Source organism: Sceloporus undulatus, chromosome 4 (assembly GCF_019175285.1).
Source record: "Sceloporus undulatus isolate JIND9_A2432 ecotype Alabama chromosome 4, SceUnd_v1.1, whole genome shotgun sequence".
In the NCBI taxonomy this organism is placed as follows: Eukaryota; Metazoa; Chordata; class Lepidosauria; order Squamata; family Phrynosomatidae; genus Sceloporus; species Sceloporus undulatus.
In genome coordinates, this window is record NC_056525.1 from 123,658,250 (window position 1) to 123,681,942 (window position 23,693).

General features: G+C 40.7%; 1 protein-coding gene across 1 annotated transcript in view; it reads right to left on the bottom strand.

The window, feature by feature from the left end:
- Window positions 1–395: 395 nt before the first annotated feature.
- Window positions 396–23,693, bottom strand: part of SOAT1 (sterol O-acyltransferase 1) — a 48,577-nt gene continuing 25,279 nt past the window's right edge. Inside the window, exons 7-16 of the mRNA XM_042463929.1 lie at window positions 21,694–21,976; window positions 21,038–21,116; window positions 20,348–20,429; window positions 18,075–18,120; window positions 17,620–17,749; window positions 17,323–17,420; window positions 12,652–12,750; window positions 12,267–12,402; window positions 7,847–7,992; window positions 396–5,542 (exon numbers count right to left, since the gene is read on the bottom strand). Coding sequence (XP_042319863.1) covers window positions 5,486–5,542; window positions 7,847–7,992; window positions 12,267–12,402; window positions 12,652–12,750; window positions 17,323–17,420; window positions 17,620–17,749; window positions 18,075–18,120; window positions 20,348–20,429; window positions 21,038–21,116; window positions 21,694–21,976 — 1,156 coding nt within the window. The 3' untranslated portion in view covers window positions 396–5,485. The remainder of the gene's footprint in view (window positions 5,543–7,846; window positions 7,993–12,266; window positions 12,403–12,651; window positions 12,751–17,322; window positions 17,421–17,619; window positions 17,750–18,074; window positions 18,121–20,347; window positions 20,430–21,037; window positions 21,117–21,693; window positions 21,977–23,693) is intronic.

Here is a 23,693-nt window from a genome sequence, read left to right on the forward strand (position 1 = left end):
CTGTCTTATCAGAGCTTGAGAAGGCTGACTTATTCTCCAGAACTGGTTATAGCTTGTGGATGATGCATTGGAGTGGTCTCAGCTGGGACTGTAGGTGACTGCTAGGAGCGTTCTGTCGTTTTGTGGGTTTTGTCTGTGTCTTAGTAAATAGCTCCTGGGTGTTAATTTTGCTTTGTTGCTCCCAGTTATGTGCTCAGTATATAGTATAAAATGCCTACTGACAGTGCAAACATGGAGTGATGTATCCTAGAGGAAGGCCTGGCTCATGGAGCAAGACTGCCTCACACTGCCACATTTAGTGGCATGAACAATGGATTATGTCACGTGGAGAACACCACATTAAGAGATTAAAGATTGAATGTGGTCCAGTGCAGGAATGAACGCAGACAAAGACATTTCAGAGATAGCAAAATATATTTCAGTTTTTATAGTACAGTATGGATCATATAAACCTTTAAACATAACAGAACAAGTCACAACATACAATTCAACACATTTTAGAATTACTTAAGAGTATTGCATTCCCTACAATTGTCAACCTTCCATGACCCCCAATGCTTCCTTCTTGCAGTATTTCACAGATCCTGCAAGTTTAGTGCTCCTGGTCCAATGCCATTTCTAGTTTAATTATTTCCTTTCACTGGCATTCATGCAAATCTTTCTGTTTCTCTATATGAGCCAAAGCTAAGTCATAGCCTCCATTATCTGCTGAGTAATTCCAGCAGCCCTATCAAGCAGTCTAACAGGATGCCTTGCAGTTGTTTGAATTGTGCGTATTTTTGGCATTTTAGATATATTAAAAGTTTATCTCCTGTCACTGGCAGCTTAAAATCAAAAATTCAGAACCAAAGGACATGCCTGTTAGTATATTCATGTCCCCCATCCCCAACATACAAGTAGTTACTTTAAAAAAAACTGGATTTATTTGCTAAATTATCAAATTTTATTTTAAAGCCAGCAGTTCAGGTTACTTAAAAAAAAATCAGCAGCAAAGAGAGCAATATATGAAAGTTGTTTGGAAGGCCTTCTTATGAAAACATATTCAGCCTTCATAGACAACAAGTTCACAGAAGAACAAAGAGTATGGAATGGATGATTTCACCATGTTAACACTGGTTTAGCAAATCTTCAAAGCTGCAAGTATGCTGTTTGTAGTGTTCAAGGAAGAGAACCCTATTATTCTACTCATGGCTAAAGGGCATTTCTAGTTAAAGGTCACAACTTTATGAAGAATCTGCAATCACAGACAAACAGCATTTACAGGCAGTATTTGTTAAACTGTGTTTTATCAGATTATTTGGAGATTACACAAGGTGCTGGCCAAAGTTCAGATAGCCAAAGGCCACTCACTACTCATCCTTTTCCAAAGCTAGATACTGTTTTGGTGTACTTTTAAGTTAACAGGAAGCATTGGTACAAGCACTGTATTTGACTCTGGACATACTCTGGATATTGTACATAATATTCAATATGTGTGTTTAATCTTCCACCATTCAATTATTTAGAAATTAACCAGTTTGCACTGATTAATAAACACATAAATAATCTGGAAACATATGGCTTAGCCAAACAGGCAAAGATTCGGGCTTAACCAGATTATGTACGTTGTTGGTGTTTCCACAGTTTAAAACTGCACAATATCAAAAGGAAAGGAATTAAGGAACCAACTGGTTTCACTTTGTTTACACAGTTCAGAAGCATAGTTTGGTGCTCTCGTCAGGCCGGTGCCTGGTGAAGATACGCTATATTAGCAGGATTTTCCTTGATTTCATTTCATATTGATAATATAAAATTTAAAACCTTTGGGTACGTTTGATTATATGTGTTTTCCTTAGACTGTGACTGGCACGGTTCTGAGGCTTTAAAATAATAGGACGTTCTTCTGTAAGCTTTCAAGAACAGATTTCACATAACAGCTCATCTGAGGCCTGAATACAGAAATTTAACAATACATAAGATACAGAGAAGGTCAGAGAAATATTAAGTCTCAAGAGTGAAACAATACTCAAGGCCCCATTCAATAAGTAGTTTGAGAGCAGGGCCCCTTTCAAAGGATGGTATTTTGCAAGCCAGAGTTTTTCTCGTCTTCCATTCTGCAAAATGAACCATCAACATGTTTGACTGCTTGCCACAGCCACCACTCTGGACTTGCTTTACTCAACTCTCTAATACTCCTTAGAGAGGTATATTTGGCCCAACTGATATGCTGCTGATTCCTAGCATTACATTTTTAGTATATGCTGGAGTTTGACTGATCCTACTTGGAAGTGGAAAAAGTAGTGTTCTTTAGAAAACAAACATTTTAGAATAATGTTAAGATTGGTTTTTTAATAATTTACTGATTTATCCATAAAATACTTGTTCTTGTGTCCCTTCAAATCATTTCCAAGTTAAATTTATGGTGACCTTAAGGTAAACTACCATCGGTTTTCTTGGCAAGATTCGCCTTTGCCTTCCTCTGAGGCTGAGAGAATGTGACTTGCTCAAAGTCAACCAGTGGATTTTCATGACCATGTGAGGATCTGAATCCTGGTTGCCAGAGTCATTGTCCAATGCTCAAACCACCATGCTGACTCTCCCATAAAATAATACAAAACATTCAATGCGTACTACAGTGTGCCCTTGGGACCTACTGGGGTTTGGTTCCAGGACCCTCTATGGATACCAAAATCCAAGGATGCTCAAGTCCTATTAATACAAAGACATAGTAAAATGGTGTCCATTATATAAAATGGCAAAGTCAACTTTGCTTTTCAGAGTTTATATTTTTTGGGAACACTTTCAATCTGTGGATGGTTGAATCCATGGATACAAAATCTCTGGATATGGAGGGCCAACTGTACACTCTTCTGCCATTGGTTTAAAAAATATTGTTAATCTGGGGGAAAAAATCAAATTTAATTTGAAAAAGTGTGTGTATATGTGCCTTCAAGTTGCCTCTTGACTTATGGTGACCCCATGAATTTCACAGGGTTTTCTTAGTCGAGAGATACTCAAATATGTATTACTAAAATGGAAAATAGACTACTTTCTCATGAGCTAATCTGTAATATGTCTTTAAATTTTAAACAGTTTAAATTTACTTTAAATTTCAAACCACCATCTTCTATAAAATACAGGGGATGAAAGTAGTTTGAAATTTCCGGGTGGGTGGCTGCATGTCTTGAAAGAAATCTTGTCTCGGTTGCCCTAACTGCTTCTCTCTTGATGTCCCAGTTTGTTGCTCTGCTCTTGGATCATATCACAATAGTAATTAAAGTGCACTTATCACTTCTTCCCAGCAGATATGAGCACACTTATCGTTTCTTACCTGCACTATAAATCATTGTGTTGCAATAAGACATGAGCACCTAGAATTTAAAGTGCACCGTGCACAAGACAAAAGCAAAGTACATAGAGAGCACATGTCATCTACACGCTAGTTCTCTGTTCTTCTGTCTTTTCTTGTTCTGAAACAGGCCTCAAATGGCTTTTGGGATAACTGGGAGAAAGGCCCAGGCTGTACTGAAATGGCTGGCCAGCAGACATTCATCTAAATGTCAAATGGGCTCTACGAACCCTAGTTGCCAACCACCAATATAAGGACACTGTTTTTCACAATGGTACATTCACTGTGATCTAAGCTGTCACTCACCCCCATATATATTTTTAATAGGATCAAGCTGATGTATTTTCTTATTTGTTATGCTCAATCCTATTACACACACTAAATCATTGCAGAAAAAAGTGTTCATGAGAAATGCCCGTCTTAATGTTGGGCAGGTAATGAAGGACAGCACTCTTTAGTAATAATGATGACATGAATTTAGTAGAGTGGGGATGACCAAATGGCAGTCTATGGGCTGGAGAAGGCCAGCAAATTAATTGTGTCCAGTTGCTAATTAGCCCTATCAAATCGTCATCATCAATGTAGTGGGGGAAACTGTAACACCATTTCATCCATAATTCACACCAGTGGAAACAACATTTTTAATGAACTAGCATTTTAGGAATGGGACCAAACTGGGGGCAAAGTAAAAAAAACCTCTTCTATGCACAGATTGGGAAGCTCCCTGACTACAATTTACTATTAAAATGTAATGCAGCCACAGAACTTCATAGTTATACTTTTGGACAATGGCTCCCTGAATCTGGAAGCTGCAGTCCCAAAAAAGTAACTTTCTCAGACTCCATCCATAACATCAACACATTTACTTTGGCCTTATGTTATAGACAGTAGGTTCCCAGGGAAATTCTGAATGTACATGGTATGTTAAATGTGAACAGTCCAATTTTTAGGGTATTGAAAGGACTCACTTTTATTACAGAAAATGGCCCAATATACAGATAATTTTTCAGAACACAGGACACTGTCTGTATTGTAATGTAGCACACAATATTATCAGCTATCCCTGGCAGCACAGAGAAAAAAAGCTACTCGCAATGCAGCAGGTCTGTAATTTCAAGTTACATTTTAATGTTAGTATTTAATATAATGTCCATTTTACCAGAGCAAAGGCTAAAAGATGGATAAACATGGCAGTCTTTTCTGCCAATGTAATTAAGATAGGTATCATCCACAGGAAGTCCCTCAAAGATACATTCAACCGTTGAAGATTTTTATAATTGCTGTTGTTACAATTATTCAAAACGAAAAAATAAAACATATGAACAGCAAAGGAAAACTCAAGCATACCTTTCACAATGCATCATACATAAAGACAGAAACATCCTTTTGACTATTCAGTCTTGGAAGTTGACTGATTCCATTCATTGTAAGCCAATTAAATATTTCTACAAATATCTGTTGCAGTCCAAATAAAAAATTATGGATGGATCAACCAGAATCATATGCACATATTATGGCTATTCATGCAGAAAGGAATGAAAACACCTATTGCTTCTGCTCCATCCAGACACCCCCAAATGCACTAATAAATGGCCAGGCACTTGGCTATCCAGCAAGATGAATTAATCAAAGTCTCACTTATGTTGCTGCTTAGAAAATACAATTCCAAGACTATCTCCAACCATTCCTTATCTTTTCCCTGGCACAGTCCAAGTAACAGAAATCTATTCCCCTTTCTAGAAGTCCATTGCATGTGCTGCAGGGAAAGCAGGTGGCTGGACTCCTGACTCTATTGTATAATCATACTGAAGCAACAAGCAAAAAGAAAAGAAAAAAGAATACATATGAATACTGGTGATTCTGGGGGAATGTTATATTCAGATAAGCAAGATTAAATCAGATCAAACAATACTGTCCTTTTGGGAGATTAAAAGAGAAGATGGTAATATACAAACCAGCATTTGCAGTAGTCAAAAGTCTTCCCTGCAAATTCCTTCACCAATCCTTCAGTAGGCTTCATGACCAGCATGGAAATGGCTCAGGTTGGCGCTGCTTAGAGAATATGAACCACCTAATGAGGGTCAAGTACCCCTAGCTGCCTGGAGTGACAAAATGTTTGCTTCTAAGAACATCTGGTAACCTTGAGCCCAGAAGACTTCAGATCTTAATTTGGCAATCCCAAGAACGTGGTTTCATGTAGTCCAGGAACGTGGGCTAAAAAGACACAAGAGGAATACAAATTTGAGGCGAGAAGAACTACACAAGTGTCAACCCTGTCCTGAATGAACCAAGGGCTTTTTAATTTAATTTAATTTAATTTTTAGAGGAGTGTCAAAGAGCTCTGGTGCCACAATAAACTACAATTCCCAGGAACTGAGCCAGCGCAGTTAAAGCAGTTTCAAACTGAATTGTGTTTTAGAGCATGGATATGATATACACATGCACACACACACATTCTCAGTGGTGCTAGAATTTTCTTCCTTACTAGTTTTTCTTCTAAAATCAGGAACTCGTTGACACATACAGTACACTTTTTTGAAAAGTGCAAAAGACCACAGTATCCTTCTGGAACGCCTGAGAGAGTTGGGTATTGGAGGCACTGCATTGCAGTGGTTCCGATCCTACCTCTTGGGCAGGTTCCAGATGGTGTCGCTTGGGGACAGCTGTTTGGCCAAGAGGGAGCTCAAATCGCGGGTCCCTCAAGGTGCGATTCTGTCCCCAATGCTATTCAACATTTACATGAAGCCGCTGGGAGAGATCATCCGGAGACATGGGGCGGGGTGTTATCAGTACGCTGATGACACCCAAATATACTTCTCTGTGTCTTGGACTGAAGCAGTGACTAAGGATGGCATCTCTCCTCTGAATGCCTGTCTTGGAGCGGTAATGGACTGGATGAGGGAAATTGACTCAAGCTGAATCCAGGTAAGACGGAGGTACTTGCTATAGGAACCCCGAATCCAGGAATGGAGTTGTGTCAGCCAGTTCTGGATGGGGTCACACTTCCCCTGAAGGATTCTGTTCGCAGCTTGGGGGTGTTTCTTGACTCGTCGCTCCAACTGACAGCTCAGGTGGATGTGACAATCAAGAGTGCCTGCTATCACCTTTGTCTGATACGCCAACTGTGCCCCTTCCTGGAGCCGAGGGACCAGGAAACAGTAGTACATGCACTGGTAACCTCTCGATTGGACTTCTGTAATGCGCTCTACTTGGGGCTACCCTTGTGCCAAGTTTGGAAACTTCAGCTGGTACAAAATATGGCAGCCAGATTGATCACGGGAACTTCTAGGAATGACCATATAACACCGGTCTTGAAGTCCCTGCACTGGCTGCTTATTAGTTTCCGGGCAAAGTACAAGGTGTTGGTGATTACCTTTAAAGCCCTACATGGCTTGAGCCCAGAGTACTTGAGGGAACACCTTCTTCCCTATTAGGGCCTTTTCTATTACTGCTCCTAAACTATGGAACGACCTGCCGGAGGAGATCCGTCACATTTCCACTCTGGCAGCTTTTAAGAAAGCACTCAAGATGGATCTCTTCCAGCAGGCCTTTCCAACTTAGTTACCCTCCCCAGATATAGAGATATTTGTCCTCTCATCTGTCTATTTTCCCCCGCCAATGTTTCTGCCTATTTTTTGTTTGTTCAATGTTTTTAATGTTTTAATATTATTACTGTTTAATTCTGTTTTAGTACTGGGAATGGGGGGTGGGGGGTAGGTCTAGGGTTTGATTTTTTAACTCTAGTGTAATTTGTTGTATTTTATTGTTGTAACCCGCCTGGATTCTTCGTGATTGGGCGGGCTAGAAATAAATCTATTATTATTATTATTATTATTATTATTATTATTATTAGCAGGACATGGGTCCAAAACACACTGCTGAAATAATCCAGTTTGACAGCTTTAACTGCTCTGGCATAGTGCTAGGGAATCCTGGGAATAGTTTATTGTGGCACCAAAACACTCTGACAAAGAAGGTTAAATGTCTCACAAAACTTTTTTCCCCTGCAGATTATTTCTGCAGTGTTTTGACCATGTATAACAAAGAGAGGCCTGTGGTTCAGTAATCCTCAACCACTAAAAATCTGAACACTTATTCTTCATCTTCTCCAGTTCCCCTAATATAATTTCCTGCCAGATCAGTTGTTTCTATTAGAAAGAAACCACACCTATGCCTGTTCTGCACTAATGACTCAGAGAGAATGAAGTTTTGGTAAGATTCAAGTTCTTTATTTTTAAAAACTGCAACATTTGAAAAAGTTTGGGACAGGATGCTAAAATCCAAATTTCCCAAATTTTCATTCTCCTACTGTGTCAAGCCCAGCTTCTACACATGTTCTTCCATCAAAAAGACCACTCAAAAACTCTGCATTACATTTGAGATTTTCAAGCTGCAAAATCAGAACGCACATTTTTTAAATTACAGTGAGTTATTTAATGCTTACATTCTGGTTTTAAATGCCTTGTGTTGAATAGTAGCTCAGTTTGTTCTCCTTATTATTACAGAAGGATTACTCACATTTTTCAAAGGGCAGTACTGATGGGCATACCACTCCAGGCTATAGAGACAAACAATGACACCTTGGCCAAGGAACAGTAAAGTCCACATGATCACATTCCAGATTGGACCTTCCCGACGGTCATGGAGAATGAAGTTGAAAACCACTGAAGAAAGAACATAAAGCATATTCAAAATGCATCAGTTCAGGATGCGATTAGTACCCTCTATGTTCCACAAGTGGCAGGGTTCCATCATAATAAGAGGCTGCACCTTTTGCCATCATTTTCTCACCCTCTTTTTGCCCTTCAGACTGAAATAAGGTTAAGGCTTTTCATCTAGCTCAATGGATTACAGACTGAATGATCTTTACAGTCTCCCAAAGAATGGCACATTGGAGGAGTTACTATGGAGGCCCATTCTAGCCAAGGAGAAGGAGCCATCCAGCACAAGGTTAATTCCAGATGCTGAACAGGTGAGGCAATTTGAGTGATTCAGCCTCCTAATCCCTATCTTCTCTCTTCAGTTTTTTGCAAAGCTGAGAAAAAACTGGGAAAAAGGAGATGATTCCCAAAAGAAGGGAAGTACAATCTTGCCATCGGAGGGTAGGGCTGGGTGGCTCCTTCTCCTTGGCTAGAATGGATATTTACAGCAAATTCTCCAATATGCCATTCTCAGTTGGCAGAGAAGGAGCCATCCAGGAAAGGGAAGTACCCTAGCCTAACTAATCTGTGTGAGAGATGGTAGCAAAAGAAGATAATTAATGAGAAACAATATGTTGGAACACCTGCAGCTGAAGGCTGCATGGGCTGAGACAAATTTATCCAATCTATAATGTCTGGTAAAGGTGGAAGGCAAGACTCACGTGGTGGCTCTACAAATGTTCTCCATGGAGTGTTTGTTAAGAAGGATGCAGAAGTAACTGGTAGAATGATCAATGACAAGTGGTGGCTTAAGAAGACCAGAGACTCATAGGCTAAGAAGACACATGCCTTTATCCAGCATGTCAGAGTAGGCAGAGAAACCTTTCGTCCCAGAGAGGTGGGTAGAAAACAAGATAAAAAGTGCTTTCAACCTCCTAAAAGTACTGCATCTACTGTAGATGTTGAGAACCAATTTATACCATCATTTTTTTTAAAGGATGGACTGTGTGTGGGCAGAAGGAGGGTAAAATGAGAAGCTGTGAGCGGTGAAAATAAAAACTTACTTTTGGCAATAACCCTGTATCAAACTAGAGGGAAACTGAGCTTCAAACTTTCAACAAGAGCGGCCCACTGACAGCGCTGCCAGTTCCAACACCCTCCTTGCTGAAATAATAATAGTATTAATAGCTGAAGTGATGGCTACGAGGAAAAATATTTTAATGGAGAGAATTCAAAGGGAAACTGACTTTAATGGCTCAAAAGGTGGCTTGGTAAGGGCTGTAAGAACCTTATGGTTAGCCCAAGTAGGGAAGCTATGAATTACAGGGGGGCTTAGGTGGGAGGTCCCTTTCAAAAGTCTCTTCACATGAAGGTGAAAAGAGAGGGAATGTTCATGATTGGGTGATAAAATGGATGCTAAGGCTGCAGTTTGGCACCTGAGTGTGTTGGGTTTCAGACCAGCATTCAGACCCACTTGTAGAAATTGTAAGATTTCCTTTACACAGGTTGTGAGGGGAGAAATGGGCTTCCAGGTGGTTTCATATATTCTAATGTTGGAATTCCACCTGAATGTTAAATGTGTGTTTGCTACCTTATGTGAATAACCAGCCCTCACATAAAATTTCCTTTCAGTTGCCAGGCAGCTATCTGTAGCCAAACTGGATCTGGGTGCAGAACTGAGCTATGGCTCAGAAGATTGGGCTTGGATGGAGGAAGAAGAGGGTCCTGGATTCCCAGGGCTAGTAGATGGGAGAACCAAGGTCTGTGGAGCCAATGAGGGGCTATGAGAACAAACGATGCTCTTCCCTGATGGATTTTCTTGAGTATTTTGGAGATTAAAGATATCGGAGGAAAGATGTATAGGAGAGCTGGAGGCCAAGTCATTTGGGGGGCATCCTGGGCTTCTGTCCTGAGGGAATGAAATCTAGTGAAGTACCTGGCGACTTTGTGGTTTGTGTCTAAAGTGAACAGATCAACCTGCAGATGGCCGAAAAGCAACTGTATTTGGTGGGAAACAGATGTGTCTAACTCCTGTTTTCTTGGACCCAGTGTGCCTGCTTGAGGAAGTCTGATTTTGTGTTCAGGAAACCCTGGATGTGTTGGGCTGATATGGAGAGGAGGTTTTCCTCTGCCCAGGAGAGCAAACGGTGAGCCTCCTTGAATAGGGATAAGGAACAAAGACTGCCTTGCCTGATCAGATAAGAATTGTCTATTTTGTTCTACGTCTGGACAAAGATGTGTGTCCCTTTGGGAGCCTGTTAAATGTGGAAGAGTGTTGGTTTGATGGCCTCCGGTTCTAGCCAATTGCTGTGGGAAAGTTGTAATCTGTTCCAGGCCTGTTGAGCTGATCGGTCCATGAAATAAGGAACCGCTCACAACCCAGGAGGCTGGCATCTATAGTGAGGACTTCCCTGGGAGGGTCCAGCAATGAAACTCCCTTTGAGAGGTTGAGAGCATTTGTCTAGTAACAAAGGGACAGACTGACTTCCCTGGTGAGATATACCCTGGTGCAAAGTTTCTTTGTTATGTGAGACTAAATGAGGTGCAGGAGCCATTGAGGGGGTGGGAGTGGAATTTTGTCCATGTGGTGAGATGAATGCAGGAGCCCGTGAGGCCTAGAAGGTGAGAAAGAGACATCAGGTCTTCTACCTTTATCTTCACAAGGAGGAGGGACTACTCCCTGATCTTTGCTATCTGCTCAAGGGATGGAGCGATAAACCCTTTTTTGGAGTCTATGAGTGCCCTTAGATGTACAAAACTGAGTTGCAAGAAGGTGGCTAGTGGCAATCACCCTGGTAAAAATTCAAGGAGCAGAGGCCAACCCAAAGGGAGGAAGTCTGAACTGATAAAGCAGAAATGAAGGTACCTATGAGCTGAGAAGTGGGAAAAGACACTGAAATATGCCGATGAAATATCTGTCGTTAGAAAGTAGTCCCCTTGGCAGATGTGCTCATGGATTGTTTGAAGGCTTCCATCCAGAAACACTTGTATTTGATAAAGCTATTGAAAAAATTGAGATCCAGAAGCAGGCACACCCCACCCCACCCCATTTTTGGATTCTGCAAAGAGGAATGAATAGATTCCTTGGAATCGATTGGCAGCAGACGTGATGAAACGGGAGCAGAGAAGGGTTGGCAGGAAGGACGTGAGACTCAAAGAAAAGAGAGAAATTTAGTCAAACACAGAGCAGTTTGTTTATGACCTTTCCTGAATGAAGCAAGGGGGAAAAACTGAAGGGGAATCAGAATATTGAATCACTCAAACATATGATCCCTTGCTTCGCCTGGGCAGTGCCTGGAATTATCTCTTTTTCTGCCGGCTGAGAAGTCAGTGGGTGCCATTTGCTCTTACAGAAAAAAGCAAACTAGCTGTAACTGGAGACATGAAAGAGAAAGAAAGGCTTGATTGCCACCACATATGCTAGTACAGTGGGCCCTTGGTGTCCGCCTGGGTATTTGTTCCAGGCCCCCCCCCCCATGGAAAACAAAATCTGTGGATACTCAAGTCCCATTAAATACAATGACATACCAAAATGCTGTCCTTTATTAAAATGGCAAAATGAAAGTTTGCTTTTTGGAATTTATGCATTTAAAAAACTATTTTCAAACCATGGATGTTTGAATCCGTGGATAAAAAAATCTATGGCTATGGAGGGCTGACTGTAATGCCAATTACCAACAAAGGAGAAACAGTGATCTCCAGAGCAGTCATCAGAAGAACTTCAAAAATTAGAAGTACATTGTAAAACCATAAGACAATAACATTTTGCATCAATCAATAAATTAGCAGTACTTTATTAGATAGCACCTCCATTGTACTATATTAAATTAGGTTATTAATGTGGAAAGGAATGCTGACCATGTATGAAATGGGATTTTATACGGGGTAAATTATATACACTTTATTGGTAGTGCAGAAAGATATTAAGGGAAACAGGGGGCAACCACATCAGTTCTTGCTCTGCATTGCCTTATCCTTCCTGTCCTCTGATAATGTTCCAGAGAAAAGTTAGGTGACACTATATCCTACGGTAGTTGTAGTGCTCTCTCAACCAAAAGCATGATATGACCAAGATAGCTTTTTCACCAACTAAAGCACTGGCTTTGGAAAAGGAGGAAGTTATCTGAAGTGATTTTGTAGGGCAGGAAGGCAACACTTCCAAATCAAAAAATGAGAATGGAAGGCAGGATTCAGCCCCTACATCTCATATGTTACACATTAAATATTGGCAACAGTTATATAAATGAAAATAGATTCAGCAAGATTTTACCAAATCTTACTGCTCAGTTGTTACTTACTTCCAAAGCACATGAAGAGGAAGAAGAGGACCGGATAGAAGTAACCAAAGCAGACACTCAGAACATACTCATGTACAGCAGCAGAAACAGTGAAGACTGCCAGCATAGCAGTAGCCTTGAATTTTTTTCCAAACAACTGTTAGTGACATAGAGAGAAATGACACCAGTTACCCTACTGAAAAATACCCAATAAAAACTGTTAGATACGGCATGTGATCCAAAGTGCCTATTACTATAATTACACAGTTCTAATTATATGCTTCTGTATATTTGTACCTTCTTCACTAGGAAATGCTAATGTGAAATCTCTTCCCACTCCATTGGAGAACCATTTCCAACTTGATTTTACATGATTAAGAGAAGGTATTGACAGATTATTGCTCACCCAAAGAAAGTCTCTGTATGCATAATAATACAACCAGTCATGCACCACTACATTCCACGTTCGGTAATAGTTTGCGAACGATGTAGAATTCCACCAATCCTGCAAAAGAGAAGTGGAGTGTCAAATGGGCACAAACCTATGAAGTAGTATTCAAAACTCAGGACTACCGTGTCAAGGATGCTTTGGCTGCAAGACCAACCTTGTTGTTGTTAAGTCTTGTTGATTCATGACCATGACATCCCTAATTGAATCTATTCACCTGGTGTGTACTCTTCCTCTCTTTCTACTGACCTCAATCTTCCCTAGCATTATTGACTTTTCTAATGAGTCATGCAAGAATAACCACTACCACCCTTAGATGCCCATATCTTAATGTTTGCAGCCAGGTCTCCAAGGCTTATAGCCAAAATTCTTAGGGCAAATTCAAACATGACAAGAGCTCTGTGTGGAAAGAAACTTTCCAAGCAAACCCCTAAATGAAAATATAAATGATAGCTAAGGTTCAGAATTTTGATTGCTATGGTCTAGACTGCAGAATCTGATCATTCATGGCCTAGAGAGGAACTGGCTGGTCCCGAACCAGTGCTTGTATCAATCTGGAATATGGACATTCAAGCAGTCCAGTACTTACAAGCACTGGCAAAGGGCTGCAAAAAAGTCTTCCTAATTTATAGTAATTGACCCAAAGCAGATACATTTTGTTTAAACCACAGAAACAAAAAGCCAAAAAGATTATATTAAAAAACAAAGTTTAAATCATTAGCAGAAAAAATATACAGTCAGCCCTTCCTTTACGCAGGGTATCTGTTACAGACTCCCCCACGTAAAGGGAATTCCGCCTATGCTCAAGCCCCATTTAAGTGAATGGGGCTTGTGCATGCGGCGGCGCAGTGACGCACACGCGCCACAGGCACATGCCTTGTTATCCCTTATGGGACACGCCACCCCTTATCCCAACGCGGCTTTCAGTGTATGCTGAAAGTCATGCAAAGCCTACCTGTGTACGACACGGCCGCACTGTAGTTCATGAAAAGCTTAGTTTCAGGATCCTAAAGCTAAATTCAGTTTACAGAATTATTAGGTAAAGGTAAAGGTATTCCCCATTGACAAGATTATGAAGTTGTGTCTGACCATAGGGGGAGGTGCTCATATCCGAAGAGCCAGCGTTGTCAGTGACTACTCTGTGATCATGTGGCCAGCATGACTGCACAGAATGCTGTCTACCTTCTCACTCAAGTGGTACCTAGTTATGCAAGTGGTACCTACTTGCATTTGCATGCTTTCAAACTGCTAGGTTGGCAGAAGCTGGGACTATGAAAGCTCACCCCATCATGTGGCACCCAGGCCTTGATCTGCCAACCTGCCAGTCTTGCAATCAACAGAGTCAGCGTCTTAACCACTTGAGCCACCACATCCCTACAATATTATTAGTGGAGTAATTTCGTAACCTGCCAGATTGCTTGCTACATTATTTGTTGAGTTACTACAGTGGGGAGGGACAGAATGGCTCAGCGGTTAAGACGCCAACTCTGAAGACTTGCAAGGTCTGCAGTTTGAGACCCAAGTGCCACGTGACCGAGAGAGCTCCCATCACTTGTCCCAGCTTCTGCTAATTTAGCAGTTTGAAAGAATGTAAAAGTGCAAGTAGATAAATAGGTACCACTTTGGTGGGAAGGTAACAGCATTCTGTGCAGTCATGCTGGCCACATGTCCATGGAGTTGTCTTTGACAACGCTGGCTCTTTGGCTTAGTAATGGAGATGAATACCATCCCCTATGGTCAGACATGACCAAACAATCTTGTCAAGGGAAAACCTTTACTTTTACTCTTACCTATTACAGTGTGCCATTGCTATCCACTGGGACTCAGTTCCAGGACTCTGTGGATACCAAAAATCTGTGGATGCTCAAGTCCCAATAAATACAATGGCTATTAAAATAGTGTCTTTTATACCCCATAAAATGGCTTTGCTTTTTGGAATATATATATTTATATAGAGAGAATATTTTCAAGCCATGGATGTCTGAATCCATGGATAAAGAATCTATGGATACTGTGGGTCAACTGTAGTTCATTTTGAAAGTGATCCCAGGAGAAGATAGCAAACGTTATTTTGTTTGATACTCTCACTGTGGCCCAGTTTACTATAGTTTGTTGTAGTTTGAGCTGTCCTCCTCAATACAGGCTTCTGGGCACTGCTGTATTGAGGTGGACTCAAACTACAACAAACTATAGCAAACTGGGTCACAGTGAGAGTATCAAGCAAAATAATGTGGGTAGGTGTGGAAGGAATGGAGAAGAGTAATGAAGGATTCATAATCCAAGACGTCTCAAAACTGCCATGTTCAAAAGACTATCCTAAAGAATGGCATATAAGTTGTCAGTTATACTCCTCTTCATTCCTTCAACACCCACCAGTAAGCATGTACAGTGGTACCTCGGGATACGAAATACCCAGGTTACGAAATTTTCGGGATACGAAAAAATCCCATAGGGAATTATTGTTTTGGGTTACGAATGTTTTTTCGGGTTACGAAAAAACTTTTGGTGCTTTTTTCGGCTTTTTCGCACGGAATCGCGGCTTTTCCCCATTAGCGCCTATGGCAATTCGGCTTACGAAGGCTTTTCGGGTTACGAAAGCGGCCGCGTTACGAATTAATTTCGTAACCCGAGGCACCACTGTATGCTATTCTCTCATCAAACAATATGGATTGTTTGTCTGGATCAGAGAAGATTAGTTTTCTAATCTAACTATTAGTCCCTAACAGAATAGACCCAATGAAATGAATAGGACTTGGTAAGTCAACATAATGCATGCCACATTGATTCAATAGGCATACCTTAGTTGGGACTGTCCATTAAATTTAGCTGGTTTTACTCTAGTTAGCGTTCACGGATCAAATGCAATACCGAATTTCTCTCTTCTCTCCTATGTTTCCACATACGTTAAGGTTTTGTATATTGGCAGAAATATGGAAATGTGCCAGCCTCTACCAGCAATTTGAAGGGGAGCCAGTTAGGAAAAGCATAGTCAGTTGAATGAACTGGATGCAACACTGCTCAATACCATGCAGTGTGACTGGGAAAATGTTTTTTTAAGCATCTCTCTCTCTTTAGGTCAGTGCTTCCCAATTACCGCTTCCTTTCCTCTTTGATGACAATCCTAGTGCCCCCAATGCCTATCTCTTGATATTAAGTCTACTGTTTGTGCAGCAGCTTGTCACCACCTCCTTCGCCATCACCTCAGCCTCTCCTGTGCAAATACAGCAGCAGCAGCAGCAGCCCAGGCCTTTTCCTTTACAGCAAAAGGAGGGCCAACTAGCTGGCTGCTCAGTTGCTGCTCCCAAGGTGACAAGATACAAAGGGAGCAGTGACCGAGCAGCCATTTGAGCAGCAAAAAGCCTGTCACTCACACCAGTCTTGGGGCAAAGGCTGGCACGAGCAAGAGGCTTCTATCACTGCTCAATTAGCTGCTCTTTTTGCTACTGCCAAGATGACCAGGTGCAAAGGGAGAAGCTTCTCTACAGTGAGAAAGGATTCCCAATCTTTTTTCACCAGGTTGCAGAGGGTCACAGCTGGCTTCCCACTTTTCTCCCAGTCAAGGAAGGACTCCCAATTGAAGAGAGGTAAGAGAGGCAAAGGAGTCTTTGACATAATTGACCCCGGATACTACTCCCCCTCCTTCCCCAGAAACATGTCTTCTCCAAACAACCTCAAGTTCCCCCCACCCCGACACACACACATTTCTTCTGCTATCTCTTCTTTTGGCAGGAGCAGCAACAGAGCTCCAACCTGCCACTAGCAAAGTCCTGGCAAAGCTCACAAAGCTTAAGCAGGGTTCCAAATGTGAAAACTTATTTTTGCCACTGCTTCTTCCCTGTTGCCACATGTTCTAACTCACTATGGTCCTAAAGGCTGCTGGCACCTCTTGTCTTTCTTGCACATCAATACTTTGACTAAAGTCTCTCCTGCCACCCCATTTTTCCTTACCACCCCTCTAGATCTTTCCACCATCCCTAGAGAGTGGTACAAGCCACTTTGGGAATTACTGCTTTAGGTTATTATTATTATTATTAACCTTTATTTATAAAGCGCTGTAAATTTAATAGGTGAACCAGGTTTTCTCAGAGCTGGTTTGGACTACTTAACCTGGTCTCTAGATTGGTTGTTAGTGGACCCCCAAATCCACAAGAAAGAAAATCTTTTTTTTCTTTTGGTTAGGGGGAAAATAATTTATTAAAAATTGACATTTTTATGAAATGGCGAAGAGTGTGGTCCCGTCTCTGCTTCTTCAGTCTTATATTATGAATTTAAAAGCAAGCACTTCAGAAAAAAGAAGTTTAAGACTAGTCAATATATGACACACTTGTAGCATAGCACATATATTAGCATGGTTATACTTGATACCACATTTGCATAACTTATGGCAAAATGTGTGCCACAGCCTTATGTTCACCTATTTGCACAACAGGTAGCTCCCAGCCCAGCATAAGTGAGACAAGTGACTCTACGTACACTTGTGAAATGATTGCTACACTAGAGATTGCACTTATACAACCTCCAAAAAGTGTAATTACTTGCACAACATTTTTTTACATAAGGGTAAAGTCTCAGCAAGATTCTAACTTATGTTAGAATCTATGTTAGATTCTAACCTGGCGCATTGCTTACCTTATAGAACATTCTGTCGGCAAAGCACAACATCTCAGCAAAAGCATTAAGCCAGCAGTGAAGGAATGCGAAAAAGATCAGTAAAAACATCAACACACCTAGGAGAAGAAAATGAAATTGAACCTCAGAAATACAGATAATATAGTTAACTGCACCAGCTTGAGAAGAAAAGCCATGGTAGAACTGAACAAAGGATACTCTAACACTTATTTACCATTCTGTAATTTTGCAAATTACTACATTTATCACAATTTCATCTTACTGTTTTAGAAAAAAATGGGGGAAAGAAGTACTCACCTGGAAGGATAGAGTTGAAGATACAAAGGACCAGGCCTCGTAGACTGAAGTTCTCCCGGCTATAATTCCGATATGTAGGAATACAGATTCGTACAAACATGTAATAAGCATAGAAGAGACAACCAAGTATCTGGAGAAGGGGGGGGGGAGAGAAAAGGAATGGAAGAGAAAGATGACAGATTAATCTCATTGACAATATCCAGAGATCTGGATTACACTTGGTAAATTGTGTCTACTACAACAAAAAGTAATCACTTTGTTTAGATCCTGGCTTCAGTTACGTTCAGTGAATGCCTGAAGTAGCCAGGTGTAACCTAAGCCCTCTCTGCTGAAAAGAGAAGAAGGCTAGAAGGAACCAAGGACCAAATAAACAGGGAAACAGCAATCTCTGTCCATGTTTCTTTGTCAGCCACTTCAGTGTGTAATTTATTGTTCTGGGAAAAATAATAACTAACCTGTGCAAACTTGGTGGCTACATAGCTCCATCTTCTTGTGGGAGTCCTGTGAAGCAAACCAAACAAAGTATTACATCCAATACATCACCTTTCTTGCTCTCTGCGGAAAGTAGAAACACCACCACTCCTTAAGATGTTTTTGTAAGAAATTCCTGGATAAGGCTGTCACATTCTCTACAACTGAAATTCTATTCCAGTGCAACAACGTAGTAATGTATCACTGAAATGTTTAACATAATATTTAATAACATAATATTTAACATTCTGAACTAGATTATTTGTTATTTTTGCTATGTTTGGTTTGCAGGACTCTGATCAAATTGCATACTTCACTCTGAATTAGATTATTTGTTATTATTTTTGCTATGCTTATGTTTTTTTAAAAGTGGAATGAAGGAAATGATTAATTGAGACTACTCAGGGAAATACAGACTGAGGGAAATGGAAGACGGTTCTGGAGGATATACAGAAATATGATAAAAAAAGAAATCCTATATCCCCTCTCTGGGATGGGACCTGGAAGTATTGTTTTACAGTGGCTCCATTCTTTCCTGGAGAAACACTCTCAGTGGGTGATGCTGAGGGATTCCTGTTCAGCTATCTGGCCATTGGCCTATGGAGTCCCTCAGAGTTCAGTCCTATCCTCTATGCTATTTAACATCTACATGAAACTGCTGGGATAGGTTGTCTGGGGTTGCCAGTATGCTGATGATACCCAGCACTATCAATCCTTTCCAACAAAGCTGTTCCTGTACTAAACCAGTGTCTGGAAGCTGTGATGGACTGGATGAGGGCAAACAGAACATGATTATTCTGGTCAGTCAAAAGACAGATCTGATGAGGTTACACACCCACTGAAAATGCAGATTCACTGTAGGGAGGCACTTCTGGATTCAGTGATGAGCCTAGAAGCCCAGGTTTGGGCAGTGACCAGGAGGGCTTTTGTACATTTAAAGCTAGTGCACCAACTGTGTCCATTTCTGGAGAAGTCTGATCTGGCCACGGTTGTACATGTCTTGGTTACATCCTGTTCAGACTACTTTAATGGGCTCTACATGGGGCTGCCTTTGAAAAGTGCTCAGAAACTTCAGCTGACCCAGAGAGCTATAGGCAGGTTGTTAACTGGGACCAGCTACAGAAAGCACACAATTCTCTTTCTGCAACAGCTCTACTGTTGTCTGTTTTTGGGCACAATTCAAAGTGCTGGTTTTGACCTATAAAGCCCTATATAACTAGGACTCAGACTATTTGAAAGACCATATCTCCCTATATGCATCCAGTCAGGTCTTAGGATCATCTGGAGAGGCCCTCCTCTCTGTCCCATCACATTCTCAGGTATGTTTGGTGGGAACAAGGGAGAGGGCCTTCTCAGTGGCTGCTCCCAGACTTTGGAACTCCTTCCCCAGAGAGGCCAAGGTGGCCCACTTCTTGTTCTTCTTCCAGTGGCAGATAATAAAATTTTTGGGCTGCCAGGCCTTTACAGTCTGTTGAGTTTGGTCTTTGTCTTAATGCTGTGTGGTGCTGGTTTTGAAGTTTTTTATGGGTATGTATTGTAAACACTCCAATCTCCCATATTGCATTTTTGATACTTCTATATTTCTATGTTGCACCTCTCATCCATTATTTAAAAGCACCTAGCACATATCAGTCTGCCAAACTCACAGTTAATTAAACCAAACAAAGATGAATAGCTCTTGCAGAGAACTTCAAAAAAGCAGTACTGTATAGTAAGTCTGGTGAGTTCTTACTTGGGAAAAAAAAAGGCAGAATATGGAAAACATTTTCTGTGCTTTTGGCTATAGCTCTCAGAATCCCCTAGATAGCATGGCCAACAAATTCAGCAAAATGTGCTTACATATAGGAAGATAATCAGGAAAGGGGAACAGCATTCTCCTGATGTTCTTGTTTTCTATAGGACTCTGCTTTTTCACATGAAGATAAGATCAAATTATTTTTCCATCTCTCTTGTATTTTTAAATAGTATACCCTCCTTCATATTTTCTTTAGAGTTGCTTCAGATATTATACAGTTGCTATCAGCATTAGTCAACACCATCACTGGTGAGGGATTGATAGGACCTGCAGTCCAACAAAAAACTGAAGGGGTGCATGTTCCCCACTCCAAGGTTTTCATGTCCAGAAAAGATAGCAACCTGGTTGTACCCTTTTTAAACACTGGTGTCAGTACAAATAAATGCATCAGTAAAATAAAACATTTAAGAGGTAGAGGAAACTAAATTGCCACGTGCAAAGTTTTTTTCATGTTGACATTACCTGGGATAATGATCTCTGTAAATAAGGGTGGGAGCAAAGAGGAAATACAAATACTGGGAAACTTGCGGAACTTGAAGAGAGTCTGGAGAACAGAAAGAAAAAACCCCAATTAGCATTAGATCATAGCACACACATACACAAAAAAAGGCACTTTCCATCCCATTTTTTATTACTATCTCTCCATTTAGGGAGAAAGGTAGAATATATGTGAAAGCAATAAATAAGTAAACAAACAAACAAACAAACATCAAGCTGTTTATTACAGCCTGAATTTAATAACAGACACTTCTGTAGCTTTATAATTCAATGAGGTGGCTTTTCTTATTTTTTTTTCTATTATCCTTTTCTGAACGTGACCAAGACTAAGGTACCCAAATAGCCTATTATAAGTCCTTTTCCACCAGAGAATCTTGCCATATCAAAAAAAATCAAAATAAAATACACACACAAAATCTGCCACTAATTATGAGGCAACTGAAACTTGTGTGACATTCATATTCTTTTCCTATATTCACTGTACTCAACTTACTCCAATAAAGTTTTGGAGATAAACACGTTCCATGAAATTCTTGAATGACAAGAAGTCCATATAATTTTGTCTGAACTGAAGCAGAGCCGCCCTTCAGAACAGCAAGAGAGAAGGAAGCCTTCATTCACACAGCTACAGAATGTTAACAAAACATTACTCACTTGACTTCTGAGGTGGACAGGAGACTACACGAGGAACATTTTCCCTTATGTATGAATGGGCTTTCATCACTAGGCGTACCTGCAGGAAGGGTTTAGAAGGTCAGCTAAGACAAGCCTTAGACATGATATGGAGCACCCACTGTATTCATCTATTATTATTGTTGTTATTGTTGTTGCATTAAACATTTTGCATTATGTTGCATTATGTTTTGAAGGCATGTATTTACTGTTGCAGTAATATTGGGGTGGAACAGACTGTCCCAAAGGGGGTCTTGAAGCCACCTCTAAGAAAGCTGGATTGGGTTCGCAGCAACCACATGCCGCAGCCCCAATCCGCCTTTTTGCCAACCCAAAAAGAAGCGGCAAATTGTCGCGCCTCTTATCGCCAGCAAAAAGGTGGCTTTACCCACCCTGCTGCAGCTTTACAGCACTACTGTGGCATGTGCTGTGTAAACATGCCGCTGGAGTGCCTGGAAGCCAGCCCACATCTGGACAATTTCCAGGCGTCTGGGGGCATGCAGCATCTATAAACACCACGCTCCCAAGATGCTGGGAAACCGACATTTAGAGCCGGTCTGTTTCTTCCCCACTGATATTTTACATACTAATTCTCATATCCCACACCCTTAATCAACCTTTCAGGTACTCAAACCCACCTGCTCAAGAGTGACTATGAAACAACAGGCTGGCGGTAGCTCATAGGTCAATGCAATGTACACTGGCACCAGTCCAAGGTAAATCGTTTGGAATACCATGAAGAGCACCCCAAAGAACAAGGAGTGGATGATCTTGTGGGAGGAACCATGGTACCCCTTGGCCCACTGAAGAAAGAGGCCATAAGGCGCAACTAGTGTGAACAGAAACATGTAAAGCCAAGTAGGAACGACGACAGAAAATTTGCCAAAAGAGTAGACCAGGAGGTCAAATTCTAGCACCAACCTTCAAAGAAATTGAAACAAAAGAAAAAAAGTTAAGCCTCATACAGTTGAGTTAAAATAAGTTTTCCCAGATGAAATTCTTAACAATTACAGTATTGAGTGCTATAGCAAGAGAATATATTATTCCATACACTGCTCTTTAAAGTTTATACACTTTAAGACAGATTAACACTGTAAAGCATGAAAGAAAGCATATACTTGTGGCAACGGTGGGTTTGTTGCAGCATATTACGAAAAATGACCCATAGTCCCTGGGTGTTCTGCTATGCATATTCTGAATTTCCCCACCCAGAAACTGCATTTCATTGGTCAAACTGAAAAAGCAATCTAATGGTTGTCGGTAGCTTGGAAAAAAGTAATGCATGATTTAAAGAACAAACATCTCAGAAGTAAGCCCCACTGAGTGGAATGGAACATACTTCCAGCTAAGTGTAGGTATAACACAGTAGTTTTTACCATGCAGGTGCACATATGTTGTTCAACCCCAGCTCCCTGAACCTTAGCAAGAATGACCAATTGTGAGGGATCTGAACACCTTTAGCCTGGGAGATATTACTCAAATGTAAGTCCCATGGAGTTCATATAAGCCTACTCACAAAATTACACTGTGCAGAGAAATTATTGTATATACTCATGTATAAGTCTAGAAATTTTGTCAAAAATTGATTTAAAAAATTGAGTTGACTTATCCATGGGTCAAAGTAAGTACTGTACTTAGGAACCATCCCCTTTCTCTGAATAAAGTGGTAAAGGAAAAAGTTTAGTCCATCTTAGGAGCACCAAAAAGAAGTATGGATCCCATCTACTCTCTCATCCATCCTGTCTTTAGGATTGACACAGTTATGCCTGTCAGAATTTCCTAAGCTCTTTGGCATCATTTTCCTTTGTATCATCCTTTACATCCTTTGCTACATGCCCCTAAGTTATACCCTTGACTTATCTATGGGTCATATCAAAATCCATAATTTTGGCCCCAAAACCTTCCTTCAACTTATACGTGAGGTTGATTTATAGTTGAGTATATACGGTAAGCTTTTCAGAAAGAGGAAGGTAAACTTATAAGGCAGAACTCCCACTAAAACTTGAGTATGGGGCAAAAATAGTAACAACTATCTTTCTGCCTGAAAGTGATAGCGTGCTGTCCTTGTCAGCCATAGGCTTACCTTCTGCCTAGAAGGACATCCAGTCAAACATAAGAACATACCAAGAGATGCTTGGTAGTTCAGATAAAACTGGATTGTTTTATGAACACACACACACAGAGCAAAGAGTTCTTGAATGGTTAACTTCTCCAAAAAGGACTTACAAAAACAAACATTCCGAACTAAGAAACTCTTACTGGTTATGTTTTTGGTTCTATGAGACCAATACAGCTATTTTGATACAATCTTTGCTAGGGATATTCTAGTGCAGCTGAAAACAAACAGACTTATAATTAGCTTCACCATTATTCCACAAAAAATATTTGGCAATGCCTCCTCTTAAGGCAGCACTGCCAAGGACAGACACAAAATACTACTTTTCAGTAAACAGCATTCTCTTAATTAGGTACAAGACAAACAATGTAGTGGTTGGCAGGTTTTGGCACTCTTTTAAGAGTGCATAAAGACCAGGCAACACCCACGGAGAGAAAAATTTGTTCTGTGTGCAGTATGGTTTCTCACACATAGTAAACAGTCTACAGTGCTTTTCCTTCCAGCACATCATTGCAGAGAAAC